A 17,316-nucleotide genomic window follows, 5' to 3' on the forward strand; every position below is an offset into this window, starting at 1 on the left:
GCTTTTGCTGCCTGTGATATCTTTGTTTTAAAGCACTTTGAGGTGTATAACAGCAGGACTGAGGACTTTATCGCTTAGATTTTTAAGTTTCTACCCATAAAGACTTTCTGTTGTTTCGTACTTTGATTCTTCATCAGTATTAAACCCTTTTTAATGAACTCCTCTGCTTCATGTCGGCAGACGTACAGTATACATGCATGGACAGATCAGGCTGCACATGTGGCTTAAATTCCCCGTTTAAAGACATGAGGACAAGTGTTTTATGAGCAAACTCCAGTTATTTGTACTTTAGAGGGATTCAGCTGCAGCCTCGTATCACCCGCCCCGTCTAAAAGCAGGTATCTGCAGAGAAGACTGTAATCCTTTAAGAGGATCAGGTCTGAGATCCAGGGGGGAGGGATAAAGGCTCCACTAGCTGTCCGTAGTAGCCTGCACATGGCATTTCTGTCATCTTGACAGACGGAGCATGTGTCCGTCTGAAACGCGCTGAGCTTCAGGCTTTGTGCCTTTTGTGGAGCAGAGACAGCGATGGAGGCCGGGGCCGGGTCCCACTGCCGGGGTCTCGTCTCCTGGATCTGAGGACGGCCGAGGGGAGCCGGGGTCACGGTAAGATCCAGGACCAGAGTGTGAAGTGCTGCACGTGTCCCACATGAAGAACAAAAGGTCACTGGGTCAAAGCTGACAGCGCGGGCTGCGTCTAAATGCTGAGTGTGGAGTTAAAATAGAGAAAATAACGTGTATGCAAACTGTTTAATACGATAGATTTTTGACATTTTTAGGGTAAATTTTGAGAGTCTGGTGCTGAACTCTGTTAGAAATATCAAGTATTTAACTTTGGGTGATTAATTCAACAGTAATATAAAAAATACTCTAACTGTGGCTCAAACAACCTTTTGGTGGTAAATTAAGTCAACCAGCATTTCTCTAGTTCAGCTTAGACAAACTGATGTTTCAGCCAAATTAATTAGCTCGTTTGCTGATTGATTATTCCTTTTTTTAAGTGTTACGTCCTAAATGACATCATCATGAAAGATGCTGATTTTAAATATATTTAAATGAAACATAAATGACTTTAAAGTGACAGAAAGCGGAGAAAACGCAACAAGCCGCAGCTCATGATACAAGCCGTCCAATGAAATCCCTCCACTCGCCCACAGGCAGCCATGGTCGTCCTGGAGGTGATCTGCAGCCTGATTGGCTGGTTCTGTCTCTACCTGCTGTTCTGCTGCACCTTCGCTCCGCGGGGGCCGGAGTGGAACTGTCGGCTCGTCACGTTGATCCACGGGGTCGTCATCGTGCTGCTGACGGCGTACGTCATCTTCATAGACGGACCCTGGCCCCTGACGCATGCAGGTCAGTCACATGACGAGCGACAGGCACAGTGACGTCAAACTCACCTGACGCAGGTGTCCTTCAACGCAAATCTAAAATAGAAATAGATTTTCAGATTGTGTTTGTGTCCCCTGTGATCTGTTTAGATCTGTTTTAAGTACAGTTACTTAATATTGTACAATTCTGAGGTAATTTACTTCAGTCTACTACATTTCAGAGGTAAACGTGCTTTTTGCTGCATTTCTGTTGTTTGACATGTAACTTCCTCTCAGGCACAGAAAACACTGAGCTCCAGACCTTCTCCCTGGCCGTCTGCTTGGGGTACTTCCTCTTCGACATGTGCTGGTGCGTGTGTAACCGCACCGAGGGCCCGGTCATGATGGCCCACCACGCCGCCAGCATCGCGGGCATCCTGCTGGCCCTGCTCATGGGCGTGTCGGGCTGCGAGACCTGCGGCGTCATCTTCGGCAGCGAGATCACCAACCCCCTGCTGCAGAGCCGCTGGTTCCTCCGCCGGCTGGGCCTGTACGACAGCCTGCTGGGCGACGCCGTGGACCTGCTGTTCATTTTCCTGTTCGCCACCGTGCGAGTGGGCGTCGGCACGGCCATGTTCTACTGCGAGCTCACGTCGCCCAGGACCACGCTGGTGATGAAGCTCGGCGGCGTGGTCATGTACGGACTGGCCTGGGTGTTCATGGTGGACATCGCCCGGTTTGGCTACAAGAAGAGTCGGACCAAGTATAAACGGTGGCTGGAGAACCACAAGGTCAAAGACGCCAACGCACAGAAGCCGGACGATGGGGTTCACCTGAAAGACAATTAAACTCACAGCTTCTATTGTTCATCCAGTCATGTGTTCACAAAGTGGTGAACCTCGCTCCATCCTCTATGAACGACTGAGCCTTCCCAGGACGCCCCTTTCATACCCAATCATGATCCTCTCACCTGTTACCAGTGAACCTGTTCACCTGTGGAATGTTCCCAGCAGGTGTTTTTGGAGCGTTCCACAACTTCCCCAGACTTTGAAACGTGTTGCTGCATCAGATTCAGGAGAAGCAGATATTTAGAAAAATCAATGAAGCTGATGAGGTCAAATATTAAACAGGTTGTTTGCAATCACGTGACATTAAATTCAGATGGAGGGCAGGAAGTGAAAACCGCAGAGGGCAGGATGGAGGAAAGTTCTTACTGGGCTGGTTTACATGAAATTAGATTAATGAAACTTAAATCTATCAGCACAGATTGAAAACTATAGCTAATGTTAGCTATGTTAGCTAACACCATTTCTGCCATTAGCCGACTCGGCTCCTCCCGACACAGGCAGGTAACTTAAAGGTTAATTTTTTCCGTCTTTATTTGGTTAAAGGATGTAAATCATCGGCATTTTGAGTGTGTGTTATAGTGTTTTCTGCACAAAAAATCACTTCCTGCCCTCCATCTGCAGTTCGAGTCACATGACTGATCTGCAAACAACCTACATATTGTCTTTGTACTGTTTCCAGCTGAGTTGACGTCAGAAAAGATTAGCATCACGTTCTGTTTTATTTATATTTTGAACAGCGTCTCAGCTGCAGTCTGTACCACAAATGCAGTAACAGCGTATAATAATTAACTCATGTTCAAAACGTAGAACTACTGCATCAACGTGATGTGTTAAACTGCTTTTCTCTCCAGTCGGCTGAGTCTGCTTTGGAAACCGATCTGGTTTTCTGAAGCCGAGCTCAGCTAAAGCTGACTTTCTTTGTAACAATCAGTGAGACGGAGTTGATATGAGGGACGTCTGATCTGATTTAGCTGATTTGTGTCGATGCTTTTAATGTCTGTGCGACCGATGCTGCTGCCATAATGTTTTCATGCCACAAACAGGAAAGAGAAACATCTGGAAGTCATCTCCTCTTGTAGCTATCAGCCATATTTTTAACTTTACCTCAATCCACCAAACCAGTGTTCACTTTATTTTACATGTTTTCAGCTGCGACAGAAACGTCCGTTACAAAGTGAGACGACGTTCTGTGATAGAAAAAACATTAAAATCAAAGCAGTAACTCTCACACTTTGTTAGCTGTCATTGATTTCCACATCTGTATGCATCCTCTTAGCCATTCTGTCAATCATCTCACGACCACTCTGCATCATCTTGCAGCCACTTGCACTAGAACGTGAGATCTGTATTAATCCGCAACTGAAAATAGTCCCCAACAAATGAAATATTTACAGCTTTTTGAGTAACGTTTGCAAGAAACTACAGATGTTTGATTCTGAACAGCGTCTCTGCAGGTTTGACCACATCAAATTTAAATGTTTTAACACATTTTAATTATCACATCAAATGAAGTTTAATATGTTTTATACCAATTCATGATGGAGAACCAGAGGGGAGACTATGGTGTAGAATTATTTATTATCAGGTCTCTTTTTAGAGTGCTTTCCAGGTGGGTTGACCAATTAAAATGAGCTGAATTAATTAATTTAATTAGTTTCTTTCTGTGGCTGCAGTAGTGGTGGAGTTTCCTCCAGGTCTGATACTGCTGACTCAAGGATTTTCAAGGATTTTCCAGACCTACAGATGCCTTTTAAAGGAACTGATTTTAGAGTGGATTGTCCCTTTAACGATGGACGAATGGACGAATGGACGAATCCGGATGAAGCTCCCCACCAAAGATCATCTAAAAAGAAATGACGCTCTTTGAGTCTTTTCCTTCATTTTTAACAACAGCTTAAAGTCTCCTCGTCTCACAGGAGCGATTTAAACACGTTAACAGGGTTAATGACGATGTAATAAAAGGTAACACTTTGAATAGAACATTTATAAAACAGATTAGTGCTGCTTTTGAAGGGTTTCTGTTAAAACATTACATGATTTCATGGTGTAAAAAAACAAGAACACACAAAACCTTTGATATACAGTCATAATTGTACATTATATTCCTTTACAGTCCATAACAATCCTTTTTCTCTATATATTCTTTTTTCTTTTTAATGTTTTTTTTGTATATCTCATTCATAAATCAAAGCCATAATGTCTTCTGTGCAGTCTTGTGGCTTGTGGTCAGTCCAGCCATTGAAGTGATGAGCCAATCGTTGAAGCTTGTACCTAAAGGGAAACAGGTCGATGTTACAAGCTGAACATGGCTTTACTGAGCAGCCTGCAGGAAACCTCCTCACAGTGCTTCAGGGGAATCAAAGATAGTACTTTTCAGCGTCTGATGATGTACAAAAGAGGTGGAAAACTGCACTCAGGTTAGTCAATCACTTCACTACCATGAAGGCCAGTAAAAAGGTCTGAAATACAAATGGAAAATAAATTCTACTATTAAATTAAATTCAGTAAATTCACATGTGCACACGCTCCGAGAAGCTCGTATCTATTAGTATGTTGTGTTGTGCTCTTAGATGTACGTGGCTTCAGGAAAAAAGCTGCATTTCCCAGCTGCACGTTGCCAAACTCCACTTGAACAATGCAGACTTTTAAAAACACAAACAGGCTGGAAGGAGGTTCTGTTTTCACCTCCATCGGTCCGTCCATCACTCTGAATCCTTCGTCTATTTCATGAATCTGTTGGATCTGTTTGTTTGCTATATTGTGCTACATTCAAGTGCTATAGGAAATTTAAAAGTCAGCTGCTAAAGAGCATTTTTATAACATTACATTCAAATCAAGAAGACAACCAGTAAACAAACGGTACTGGAGCTTTAGAAATATGACAATTTGTGACGAGTCCCAAAAATAAATGATGTTCAGTCTATTAATCTGGACAAGAAATGAGATTTATCGTCTTAAAACTCTTTTTAAATGGTACATTATTCATGTGTTTGAAGGATTACTTCAATTTGCAATTTTGGAAATACAGTATGGCTATTTGTTTGCTTTCCAAGAATGAGTCCAGAGGATCGACATCGTTCTCATGTCTGAGCGTTAAGTTCGGAGCAGATATGGTTAGCCTAGCTTAGCACAAAGACTGGAAGTAGGGGGAAACAGCTAGCCTGGCTCTGTTCAAAAACACGCCTACAAACAGCTGTAAAACTCATCCATTAACAATAACACACACAGAAACGTACATAAAAACTCTTTGTGGTTATAGTGGGAGGTGTGTGCTGGAACTATTTCATCCACTCAGCACTTCTGTGCAACTTCTCCGAAAATCCTGTCACTTCTATGTCTACGTCTAAGTGTTAATTATGGTCAGGCTAGCTGCTTATGCTAAGCTAGGCTACAGACAGACAACATAAAAGTACTTTTTTAGATATTTGGGGATGGTAGGAATAGATGATAGAGCCTCTTCTGTGAATGTTGCAGTATTTAAAAGCATAATAATCAGCGTGGTGAGAGGAAGTTTTGGCTTTTAACGGCTGCTTTTCATTGCTGTCTCAGAACAAGGACGTCCTTCTTTAAGCATGTCCAACGATGTGCTGGGCTGAATGTGCACAGGAGAGGTTATTTCTTATTGCAGACTTCTTTTTTTACAGCAGTGAGTCCTGAACAAGACAATCTACCTTCTTCATCCTCAGAGAATCGTCCCGGTCACCCTCGCAGTCTTCATGTCTCTTTGATTTCTGAAAGCTGAGCGTCCTCACGCCACTCTCCACTTCACATCTCCAGTGTTTAAGATAAGTTATGCAGTTGGTTACTATTATAGTGAAAAGCGACTGAATTGTCCTCAGGTGAGTCCACGGTGTCTCTCCTCAGTTTGGAACAGTCCTAATAATGATGAAAACGTCTTCCACTGATTATCACAGATGGCTGAAGAGGGAGATCAGACGTTAGGCCTCCATTACTGGACGACATCAGTGTTAAATGATGGAGGAAGTCGTTACGTGGTAAAAGGAAATTTGGCTCATACGACTGAGAGAGCAGGAAGTCCTTCATCACTGAATCCCATCTGAAAAATATCAAACAGTTTGAGATTCGCTGTAAATGAACAAAAGACTGATGTGGATGAAAAACGAGTGAAACGCACCGTTGTTGTCGTCCCAGTCGGTGGCCGGGTCGCCGTGTGCTTGTCGCAGCTCGTTGTACTTCATCTCCACCTCCTGGAAGCAGATCGTCACAACAAAACTCTCCGTGATCCACTGACCAGTGACTATAGCATTAGCGTGTGTGTGCGTGTGTGAAAGCAGCTCACGACGACAGGCTGCCCGTTAGCGTGCAGTACCTTCAGATACTGCAGGTCGGCCTGCAGGAGGCGCAGGTGGGTCATAAGCTGCCTGCTGAGGTTGGGGCCACCGTTGCCCCCCGTCTGCGAGGAGGAGGACAGCAGTTTCCTCATGTCGATGCCCACGTCGCCTCCTCCATCGTCATCAGTGCCGCACTCCTCGGAGCCCCCGCCGAAATCCAGAATCACGAAACCGCCTGGATGGAGGAGCAGAAACACTTAGAAACACTTACCTTAGCTTAGCTTAGCACAAAGTCTTTAACCAGCTAGCCTGGCTCCGTCCACAGGCTACAAACTGCACCTAGCTGCACCACCTGTTAATCAACAGGCTATATCTCATTTATTGTTGTTGCTAACTGTTTCCAGTCTTTATGCTAAGCTAACTGGTTGCTGGCTGTAACCTTCCTTTAAGCCTTCAGCGCAGCACTTCTTTTCCTCACCGTTGCGTTCAGCTGTCTCAGACGTGCCGGCGGGTCCTGAAGGGAGCTGAGAGTTGTCTTTCTCTGAACTTGCAGACGCTTGGCCCTCCTCAGACGCAGCAGAGGGCCCCTCGGGGCTCTCAGGCTGACACTCAGGGGCCCCGCTCTGCTTGTTCTCCTCTCTCTCCTCCTCTGCCTCTCGGCTCATCAAGTGGTTGAAAAGAACCTGCTTCAGCGTCGCCACTAGGACGAAGAGAAAGATGTGATAGACACCACTAGAGGCAAGAGAGAAAATATATCTTTGTGATTTGGGTGAAGTGACCCTTTAAATGTGACTTACGTGTCCTGAGAGCCTCTTCACCTTTAGAGGAGGGTATAGTGAATACAGCGTGCTCTTGGTTTCTGATGGCGATGCCCTGACGCGACCCCTCCTGCAGGAAGGGCAGCCTGTCTGCCAGCTGCCCGTCCAGGAAGGCCTCCAGTTCAGCTTCGTCCACCTCTTCATCATCCTCCTCTTCCTCCTGTCTGTCTGCCATGGCCAGCTCCTCTTCCTCGTCTTCTGATTTCATGCCATCGAACGGGTTCATGCTCGGTGGAGCTTGAATGTCTGGAGAAGAGGCGGCATCTTTATCTGTGACGCATCGAAAAACATACTTAAAGTGTAGTTTTAGATTTAATGTAAAATGTTTAACACTTGAGCTGTGAGACAACGTCACCTTCAGATTTAAAAAGGATGCAGGTTAATGGACAAACAGTCCAAAACACAAAGATATGCAGTTTAGAATGATATAAAACAGAAAACCCTCACATTTGTGAAGCTGCACTCTGTGAATAATCTGCATTTTTGTTTGATAAATTACTTTAATTGTGATGAAAACTGCTGTCAACATACCTGAAGAATGGATGCTTCCACCCGATGTCCCATTAGGATCTTTGCTCGTCTTGGGCGTCCCGTGTTTGATGATGTCAATGGCATCCCGCTCAGCACTGAAACACACACACGTTAGAAACAATGGAAAGAATAAATAATACACATCAGCGTCAGGGAGCGGCGGCGTCGGCGGACTCACTCGGACTGAGCTGCAGGTGCGTCTCTGCTGTGAGGTTTGGCCTTCATGGCGTCGGCACACTGTGTGATCAGACACTGCCACCTGGATGACGTAGGTGAAACAGCAGGATGAGACAGAGGAAACAGACGACATGCAGCCATGTTTGTGCTGTGAGACTTACGTCCTCTGGTCGGACACCGTCTGAGCCATCAGCTCATAGATCTGAGCCCCGTTTTCCGACATGGACAGCACGAAGAAAGACCTGTTGTCTGATGAGGACAAAAATGCAAACAATGATTACATTACATAGCAGTTGCATACACTCGTAATTCATAACTAATTAACCGCACAAAACATCAAGAAAGCACTCGAGCCACATTAGCAGCTCTGTAAGGTTTGAAATGCTAAAGCTAAAGGTTCATATCAAGAAGCTAACATGCTCACAATGACAATGCTAATGTGCTGATTTTAGTAGGTCTTTTTACAGTGTTGACCATATTAGTTTAGCGTGTGAGCATGCTAATATTTACAAATATTTCACTCTGGAGTGGGTTCAGTTCTTACCAGTTGCCACTGGACGAACCAGCACCGTGTTGAGTTTGATGACGGGGCTGAAGATGTGTTTGGTGTCTGCGGCGCTCGCCAGATTCTTGCCGTGGAATTTGAGGACCAGACGCTCGTCCTGCTTCTGCAGTAAAACCAGTATGTCCTCCAGGAGGATTGTGTACAGCTCTGAAAGGAAGACGGGGGTGATATAAAACCGACTGCACATCCTCCTCTTTATTCACGCACAGGTGGAAAGCCGATATCTTTTAATGTTATTCTCATATACTGGTACCGATCGTCTTATCCTTATTGACTTTCCAGGAGAGAGGCCCCTCGTGCACCATCTTCCTCTTGGTCAGGTCCAGATTCTGCAGGACAAGAATCGCGTTTCATTAAAAATACAACAAACAGCTTCATTAATAACCCAAACATCTCCCATGTTCGTGTATTTTAATGGACCAGGGACGGACTTTATGTTGAGCTCAGAACAGTCTAACTAGTTTCTTGCCTTGAGCTCCAGGATCATGGGGTTTTCACTCTGTTTGAGGGACGAGATGTCTAACCTCCTCTGATACTCCTCCAGCCTCTGTTGAGGAAGAACAACTCGTTAAAAGCTTTTCAGACTCTGGATATTACAAAAAAAACAGCTGATTTTAATCATGAACAAAGTCTCCTGTGGAAACTCAAATCTTGCTTGATTGTCACGTCTTTACCTGTTTGTCCTCTGCCTCTTTGACGGCCTGGTTCACGTGGTTCAGGATCTTTTTGCAACATTCTCCAGCTTTCTTCACCTTCTCCTTCTCCTCGCCGTCTTCTGCGGGAAGATAAACAAACATAACCAACAGCCGCTTGAAGTACAGCCTCGGCCATACTTACACCTGTTCGGTGCATACCTGTGTACTTGATGATGTTGTCCAGTAGGAGTGGGTACTTGGTGGCTCTCTGCATCTCTACAGGAATGATGTCTTTAAGCTGAAGCCTGCGACACAGACGGTTGCTCTCAGCCTCCTGAAGACAGACAATAAGGACAAATCAGAAACACGTAATTAGAGCTTGTTAGGGTTTTTTTTTTGATGGAAACTGGTAAAAAAAAACCATAAAGAAAGAGTCTTAAATACACTCTAAATGAGCATGTAAACACTCCCTGTGATGATATTAGTTATTTTATATTTTTCCTTTATGTATATGTGTTTTATGTTATGGAATCACATTATTTCACATCACACAACGGTCAAACGTGTCACTTCCTGGCAGCAGACTGTGCTGGTCGACTGCATTTGGTTGTTCTGACCTGCATGAACAAAGTGAACCTCTGGTCTTTCTTCTTCCTGCTCTTGATGAGCTCCAGTGCAGACGGCTGGTTGCTACAGAAAGTTCCCACTGCTCTCTTTATCTTCTCCTCTTCCTCACCACTGAACTGGAATCGACACACAGACGCATCATGTTCACACTTGCATTATTTACTGTCACTAATACTTTTCTGGCTGCTGCATAAGTTCAAACTGGTCTTACCCATCCCAGCAGATCATCTGCGATCAGACCAATCACTGATGTCTCGCTCCTCTTCCTGATTGCTGTCATCTGCTCTGTTAGAGAAGCTGTGGAAGAAGAAGAAGAAGAAGCTCTGAAATACAAACATTCAGCGTCTCATGTTGTTGTTACTGACGATCTGACACTCAAGTGTCAGAAGGAGAGAACATCATGAAGCAACAAGTCAGTACTTTATTGGCATCTAATACATATTTTGCTAATTAATTTTACAATATGTGCTCATCCCTCTGTGGCATGCAGGCGTTTGTGTGTGTGTGTGTGTGTGTGTGTGTGTGTGTGTGTGTGTGTGTGTGTGACGTTACCATGCAGCTGAATGATCTCCTCCAGGTTAATAAAGATGTGTTTGATGTCTTCTGGGGGGAGGATACCATCTCTGTTCAACCTCTGGTAGAAAACACAGTCCAGCACCTTCAGCATCCTCAAGTGTGCACGCTCGGTGTAGAACAGCTCTGATGGCGGACAGACGCACACGTGTAAAACATATACCGCATGTACATTTGGTCACTTTCATTTCTCTGTAACTTTCGAAATGCTGTTGACTCACCGTTGATGGCTTCCTGCCGTTTGATCTCCTGTGGCGTCAGGCTTGCTAGGACGCCTTGGCTGACCAGACTCTGCCAGGTCAGAGGGTCCTCCTCGCACTCCATCTCACCTCCCTGGTCGTCTTCGCTCTGGACGTCGGCTGAAGTCACCGCACATTGCACCTCCATCCTGCTGCCAGCCGAAGACAGAGGAGAGTGAGGAGGTCTTTAAAGTAAAGGCTTCTGTCTGTGCTGTACAACTTTCTCGAAGCACCCCTAACTCCCCTCTTGGATCACTGGTCAGTGGGACCATGAAGAGAAAATCCAAACCTGTAAATACCTGAAAGTCTCCTGGTCTTCCTCCTGTAGCTGCTCCAGGTTGGAGGGGCTGAAGTCAAACTGAGTGCTGGTCGGACTGGAGACGCTGTCCTGATGGTCACCAGACTGCAGACCCTCAGCCAGTCTGGGCTGGACGCAGAACGGAGACACATCTGTGGAGTAAAGAGGAGAGTGGTTCATACAATACAGAGGAAATGAAGTAAGTCAGATCTACATTGTGGTATTCCAAATTCCAATCACATAATTGTGGATTTTCATGTTTGTTTTGTAAAGCCCTTTGTAACATTGTTAAGAAAAGTGCTACATAAATCAAGTTTATTATCAATGTGGGTCATGAAATGTCCTGTTACACAAAATTTGGTTTGCTTTTGGGACTGTTCTCCAGTCGGTGATTGTTTCTTATGACACACTGTAAAGATTTTTTTTCTCTTCAAGCCTCTAAAAATATTAAAATCAAACAAACTGAGAAGAGAAAATCACTCTTTGACTGAACTGCTCATAACTTATATACATTCAACGTGTAACAGGAAGTCAAAAGAAAAGTCGGCAGTCCCTAACCCACGACACTACGATCATATTCCTGATAATGTCCCAACAGATACTCTTGAGGAGGAGAAATCAGCATATCTTACTGGAGTCTGAGTCTTGTCCACTAGTATCTGAGGCCTGACCGGTGGGCGAGCTGTGGGTGGGGGAGGTGGTGGAAGGTGAAAGTTGGATGCTGGTGTCGGATCCCTCGCTGAGCTGATTTCCACGGACCCGTCCAGAGTTCGGGGTGGAGGAGTCGGACTGCTCAGGGATGCCGAAGGCCGGCTGAGAGAGCTGCTTTGGTGACCGCTGCTTGTTCAGCTCCACGGCTTTACCGACTGCACGCAAAGCCACAAATACACGTATGCAAGGGTAGAAAAACATGAGTCAGCAAATTAAAAACTACCAGTTGCCTCACTGTGCATTAATGGTACCAGGATCTGTGGTATCTGTCTTAAAGTTGTAAAACCACACACTGAAGGTTTAGATTGTAGTTTAGTCCTCACCTGAAGTTGAATCCACTCTGCTCAGGCGCCGAGGAGGGCCAAGGATGTTGGGAAAGCGAGGCTTTTTCACCTTCTCCTCGCCCTCCTTCTCGGGCTTGATGCTCTTCTGCTTGATAAAATGACACATATTTAAAATATTTACTTGAAAATGCAGAATTTCAAACAGTTTATCAGACTATTAAAAGCATGATGTTTGACCATATCATGCAATTATTTCATAGACAACATGAGATAGCATCACATTGATCAATAGCTAATGTTAGCAAGACAGAGATAACTAGCCAGCTAGCTATCTAACTAGCTATCTAGCTAGATAGCAAGATAGATAGATAGATAGATAGATAGATAGATAGCATTGACATAGACATACATAGATCAGTAGCTAATGTTAGCAAGCTAGGAGAGATAACCAGCAAGCTAGCGAGCTAAGCTAGATAAGCACTATCATAGATAGATAAACAATTCACTATTGCTACTATCTTTTGTAAATAGTTCCTAGTTAGATTACAGAGATTGCTCAAGCTAATGTTAGCAGGCTAAGATAGATGAAATAAAGTGGCTAGCTAAAATAGATACATAAATATTTCACTATGCTACTATCTTTGTATCTATTTACTAGTCACATAGATCGCTAAAGCTAATGTTAGCAAGCTAAGACAGATGAAAGCTAGCTACGATGGACAGATAGATAGTTTGGTTTCACAGGTATGTTGGACATGATGATACAGGATATTTTGTGTGTGCGTGTTTCTCAACGTGGGATTTAACCTTAATCTTGGGCAGGAAATTGATGCGAGCTCGCTTATGCTCGAGGCCACGAGGCTCCTTCACTTTCACCCCAAGGTGCTTCATATAGGTGAGAATCACATACTGCATAGTTTGGCTGCAACATGATACGGCACAATCAGAGAAAAGGCAAATTGTTATTTACTGTATAGCATATATAACTGTTGTCCTTTGAGGTATTTCTATGCAACTGAATGTAAATGAGATCAGATTGAACAGAAACTAAAACAGATATCACATTGACTGTCCTGCCTTACCACTTCTCCTCTTCTGTGGGCTGTGAGGTCAACCTGCGACAGGCATCTCAGGGTTAGCACACACACAATCACACAAAGAATATAGTAATTGCATATAGATATGTATGTGTGTGTGTGTGTGTGTGTGTGTGTGTGTGTGTGTGTGCGCGCGCTCATGGACTCACAGGATGTCCTCGATTTTGGAGAGGATGTGTTCAGCACAGGAGCATTCCTTCTCCAAGGCCTCTTTTCCTTGCTCTGAGTCCAGCTTAGACAGCTCGTCTTCAGCCAGAGTCAGACCCATGCTGCGCTTCTGTCTGTATACCATTAAACATAAATAATATAATTCACAGGACAACATATGGAGGTATCACCTTCTTGAACCTAACTGATAACAGATTTCAAGTTAAATCACTACCATCAGAGTGGTTACACAGTTTTATGACTCTTACCTGAAATCTTCCAGGTTCCTGTGCAGGTCTGGTAGCAGTGCGTCCTGTAAAACCTGGGTGTACTGTTTGCAGAGCTCCTCCGGGATTAACTCCAACCTCCTCTTCTCTGTGCAGAGACAAAAAGATGCCCAAAATATAATGATTTAACTTGTAAAATTATGAAATACTGAGACACATGTTAGTGTCTTTGTATCTCTTACCTAATTCAGCTGCCATTGTCTCTGGCAGTGGTACTTTAAGATTCTAGGAAAGATGATCAGAAAAGGAGTTACATCAACAAACATATAAAAGATTCAATAAGTCAGAAATGTGGTCTAAGAGAAAAGGATTTTAATTGAGAACAACTCACCGCTGTTCGGTCTATAAAGAGCGAGTGGAATTCCATGAAGAAGCGTCGGCTTTCTTTCGAGCTGGTTTGCTTGTGCATGTCAGCGTAGAGATAACAGAGCTAACAGAGGAAAGAAGACAAGAAAAGACCCTTATACTGCCATCAATGTGCAGTTCCTCATCACATTCAGTATATTATACTGCATCAGAACATGGACAATACACCTTTTAATCAAAAAGCTTTTCTCAGATCAGTGATGGCATTCCACAAGGATCGATCCTGGGCCCACTTTCATTTATATAAAAATAGCATTTACTCTTACTCGCATATCTTTTTTCAGGACAGTTTTGTACGTCTATTGTTATGCCAAATTAATAGCATGGATATTATTATACCTTAGTGTCTACTGTGTGTGTGTGTGTGTGTGTGTGTGTGTGTGTGTGTGTGTGTGTGTGTGTGTGTGTTTGGATATTTACCAAAGGCGCAGGGTCAAACTGCGAGACAACATGATGGAGGAAGACTGCGAGGTGAGCCGGCCGAGACTTCAGCAAGTCTACACTCTGAAAAGAGCTGCACTCTCCATTAATCTGTCAGGGAGAAATCCAGTCAGAGATGAATTTATCAATAAGGTTTGCATCCATTTCCAAGTATTTTCATCAATATCATATATCAGAGTGACTGCATTGTTCATGTAGAGGAACATGCTTATTGTTTCCTTATTGTCATATTTATCTTTAGATCTTTGCATACCTGCTCTTGCTGAGAGTCAAAGTAGTCATCCTCTGCTCCAATGATCTGAGGGTTGAGGAGGTAGGGAGGGCTACCCACAATGCACTGAGCACTGGAGTCCTGCTGATATATTGGCACTGTTATATGTACTGATGGACAAACACACACACGTCACCATTATACGCCCATTTGTGCTACATTGAAAATGTTACTTTAGCATAAAAATGTCTTCAAATTGAAGACGAGTAAAAACATCAGACTTGTGTGTCACTGTGTGCGTGTGTGTGTGTGTGTGTGTGTGTGTGTGTGTGAGAGAGTGTATTACCATGTCAGGGGGGTCCTCAGCGTCGGGCAATGGGCAGAAGTTGAGGCCGTCTCTGCGGTTGATGTCTGGGCTCTGACAGGGCGTCTCTCTTCTGCCAGGACTCTCTGGGAGGGGGCTGCTGTGGATCTAAGACACACATACAGAAACACACACACACACATCAATACACACACAGAACAACACAACACTTAAGCCAAATTGATTGTTTAGTCTGGTGCTTAATACTGGGAAATCCCAAGAGATTGGAAAGTACGACCGTTTCATCCCTATTTATAGAAGTTGTGATAAAAAAGACTGTTGTTACAAAGGAGTCTGGGTAAGCAGCATTTTCAGACAGACTTCCTGTTGTATTTAACATCAGATCCTGGGTACTCTCACAACATATTATTAGCAATGATCCATGTCAACAGAAACACCTGATCCAGGGTAAAGTAGTTAGAAAATGTCCATAAAACACAAACATGGTCACTAAAATCTGAAAAATCAAGCTGACATTGAGACTGAGAGCTATTTTGGTCATTTCTGACTAATCTTTTCCTTTTTTTTTGAAGATTCATTGATGGGAAACTGTCAGAAAATAGTGAAAACAGTGATCGTGTCCTCTTTGACTAACAATCCAAAACCCAAACTTATGAAATTTACAGTCCAATAAACAGAGAAAATACTTAGATTTGTAAAGCTTCCAACAAATACAACAAATATATCAATCGATCGTTTAAGCATCTACCCACACTGACTTGAGCAGCAGGCTCAAAACCACAGCTGGCAAAGTTAAATGCAGAGTGCTTCTGGGTAATGTGGTTCACCACACTGACTGCTGTGATCTGTCATTACACCCACAGAGTTATTGTTGGTCGAGGGCCCGTCGTTGCCGCCGTCACCTCGCGAGGACGGGGTGTGCTCCCTCAGAGGAGGCCCGCTGTCCCCCTCCTCAGCTTCAGTATTCCTGGACCCTGTGGCTCCGTCCTGAAACACACGGTAAGAACGTGCTGACCCTCTTATCAGGTGCAGTTAACACGGCTCCTGCAGACCAAAGCGTCTGCAGTGACCGGTCTTAATGTGAAGTGTGTGGACGTGACAGCTGAGACGAAGCCTCAGACTTCAGAGAAGAAAATGTCGTCAAACTTGTCGCAGGATGTAAAGGAAGCAAAAGACGAGTTTTAACCAGTTGTGAGTGGTGGTGGTGGTGGTGGTGTGTGTGTGTGTGTGTGTGTGTGCGTGTGTGCGTGCGTGCGTGTGCAGCACCTGTAATGCTGCTTTGCTGAGCTGCTCCTGCTGCAGTGAAATGTGCTTCTTGGCCTCCTGGATCTCCTTCAGTAGTTTGGGCCGGGGGTTTCGGCTGTACTCCTCCTCCTTCGCCTTCACACAAATAAATCCCAAACAAGCACATTTTTAAAGACATTTGATGATCTGCAGATATGTTTACAAGTCAAATGTGATAATGAGTAACTTGTGGAAACATAATAGAAGACAGACCAACCATAATGAACAGATTAGAGAGTTAATAATATACTGCATATATATAATAACGTCCTTTATAATTAATGAAACAGAGCTGTGAATATCAGCCTCACTGTCTCATAAACACACCTGTAGGTCCTGCTGCTCCTTGGTTAACATCTTTTGCAGGATGTCGGCCTTCTGGCTGTGCGTGGTTTTGTTCTCAGGCTAAAAGAGGAGACAAAGAGGAAACACTGAGCTAAAATAGTCAGAGATACAGTGACAAACACATCCTGACCTCATTATTCCCGTCACACACTAACGTGACTGAAGGCAGCTTTAGGTCGACTTGGCGGAAGAGAGAAGTGATACAAATAAGACTGAAAGCGAAAAAGAAAAAAGGGGAAATACAGTCAATTATTGACTAGTTCCAACAATGTTATTTAGTACACATCTTCTGCGTGTCTTCACATTAAGATTCACTGCCAACACATTCTTTAGATTCTTCAGACTTTATGAAACCAGAGTCTCAAATCGCTGATGCAGCGCAACAGTTTTGGTAAAGGCTGGCAGTGAAGGACTGAGACGATGGAGCTAATTAAAAATAATGAGCTGCGTGGGTTGTAGCAGACAAATCACACACAGACAATACCATCTTAAAAATAAGATAAATGTCTCTCCTGCACCTTCAAATTGCTCAGCTGCAGCATCTCACTTGTAAGATTAGTCAAATTACATTTTCGTGTGTTTATGGAGAATATTATTATGGAATAAGCATAAGATTCTCACATGTCCTCATAAGTAGAAACAGCAGCAGGAGATGAACACAATCAACTTTCTGTATATAAACATCAGCTGCTCCAAGTTTAACAGTGACATCTTTTGTAAGAGAAAAGGTTTTTGGGGCATTTGTAATGTGAGCGAAAAGAAGTCCAAACCCTGACTTCTCTGGAAAAATATTTTCTTCTTCTGTGTCTTAAAGATTGCTGCAGTGAGTTTCCATTTGTAATCACAGCTCAGAATGTTTCTTTAAACGCTTAAATAAAGCAAAATCAGACCAATAGCACTAAAGGAAA

At 43.8% G+C, this 17,316-nt stretch overlaps 2 protein-coding genes across 6 annotated transcripts in view; one reads left to right on the forward strand and one right to left on the reverse strand.

Annotated features, from left to right (window-relative positions):
• tlcd5b (TLC domain containing 5b) lies at positions 1-3,383 on the forward strand. Its single transcript, XM_076750705.1, has 3 exons — positions 1-606; positions 1,158-1,353; positions 1,605-3,383. Exons 2-3 carry the CDS (start codon positions 1,164-1,166, stop codon positions 2,153-2,155), a joined length of 741 nt encoding a protein of 246 aa, XP_076606820.1. The 5' UTR covers positions 1-606; positions 1,158-1,163; the 3' UTR covers positions 2,156-3,383.
• The window catches only part of arhgef12b (Rho guanine nucleotide exchange factor (GEF) 12b), a 26,658-nt gene continuing 12,621 nt past the window's right edge, over positions 3,280-17,316 (reverse strand). For 2 of the 5 annotated variants that reach the window (XM_076750701.1, XM_076750700.1), the window contains 32 exons: positions 16,391-16,468; positions 16,046-16,159; positions 15,641-15,766; positions 14,801-14,926; positions 14,497-14,598; positions 14,223-14,333; positions 13,768-13,866; positions 13,619-13,661; positions 13,419-13,524; positions 13,152-13,283; positions 12,988-13,020; positions 12,713-12,827; positions 11,945-12,050; positions 11,543-11,776; positions 10,912-11,062; positions 10,595-10,764; positions 10,353-10,499; positions 10,012-10,097; positions 9,791-9,916; positions 9,393-9,507; positions 9,213-9,313; positions 9,008-9,085; positions 8,792-8,867; positions 8,518-8,685; positions 8,135-8,222; positions 7,975-8,055; positions 7,797-7,891; positions 7,245-7,535; positions 6,926-7,147; positions 6,486-6,682; positions 6,291-6,363; positions 3,280-6,212 (listed from right to left, as the gene is read on the reverse strand). In XM_076750701.1, coding sequence (XP_076606816.1) covers positions 6,199-6,212; positions 6,291-6,363; positions 6,486-6,682; positions 6,926-7,147; positions 7,245-7,535; positions 7,797-7,891; positions 7,975-8,055; positions 8,135-8,222; positions 8,518-8,685; positions 8,792-8,867; positions 9,008-9,085; positions 9,213-9,313; positions 9,393-9,507; positions 9,791-9,916; positions 10,012-10,097; positions 10,353-10,499; positions 10,595-10,764; positions 10,912-11,062; positions 11,543-11,776; positions 11,945-12,050; positions 12,713-12,827; positions 12,988-13,020; positions 13,152-13,283; positions 13,419-13,524; positions 13,619-13,661; positions 13,768-13,866; positions 14,223-14,333; positions 14,497-14,598; positions 14,801-14,926; positions 15,641-15,766; positions 16,046-16,159; positions 16,391-16,468 — 3,804 coding nt within the window. In that variant the 3' untranslated portion in view covers positions 3,280-6,198. The remainder of the gene's footprint in view (positions 6,213-6,290; positions 6,364-6,485; positions 6,683-6,925; positions 7,148-7,244; positions 7,536-7,796; positions 7,892-7,974; positions 8,056-8,134; positions 8,223-8,517; positions 8,686-8,791; positions 8,868-9,007; positions 9,086-9,212; positions 9,314-9,392; positions 9,508-9,790; positions 9,917-10,011; positions 10,098-10,352; positions 10,500-10,594; positions 10,765-10,911; positions 11,063-11,542; positions 11,777-11,944; positions 12,051-12,712; positions 12,828-12,987; positions 13,021-13,151; positions 13,284-13,418; positions 13,525-13,618; positions 13,662-13,767; positions 13,867-14,222; positions 14,334-14,496; positions 14,599-14,800; positions 14,927-15,640; positions 15,767-16,045; positions 16,160-16,390; positions 16,469-17,316) is intronic. The other 3 variants (XM_076750702.1, XM_076750703.1, XM_076750704.1) reach the window with 3 other exon arrangements.

Source organism: Chaetodon auriga, chromosome 15 (genome assembly GCF_051107435.1).
Source record: "Chaetodon auriga isolate fChaAug3 chromosome 15, fChaAug3.hap1, whole genome shotgun sequence".
Lineage (NCBI taxonomy): Eukaryota > Metazoa > Chordata > Actinopteri > Chaetodontiformes > Chaetodontidae > Chaetodon > Chaetodon auriga.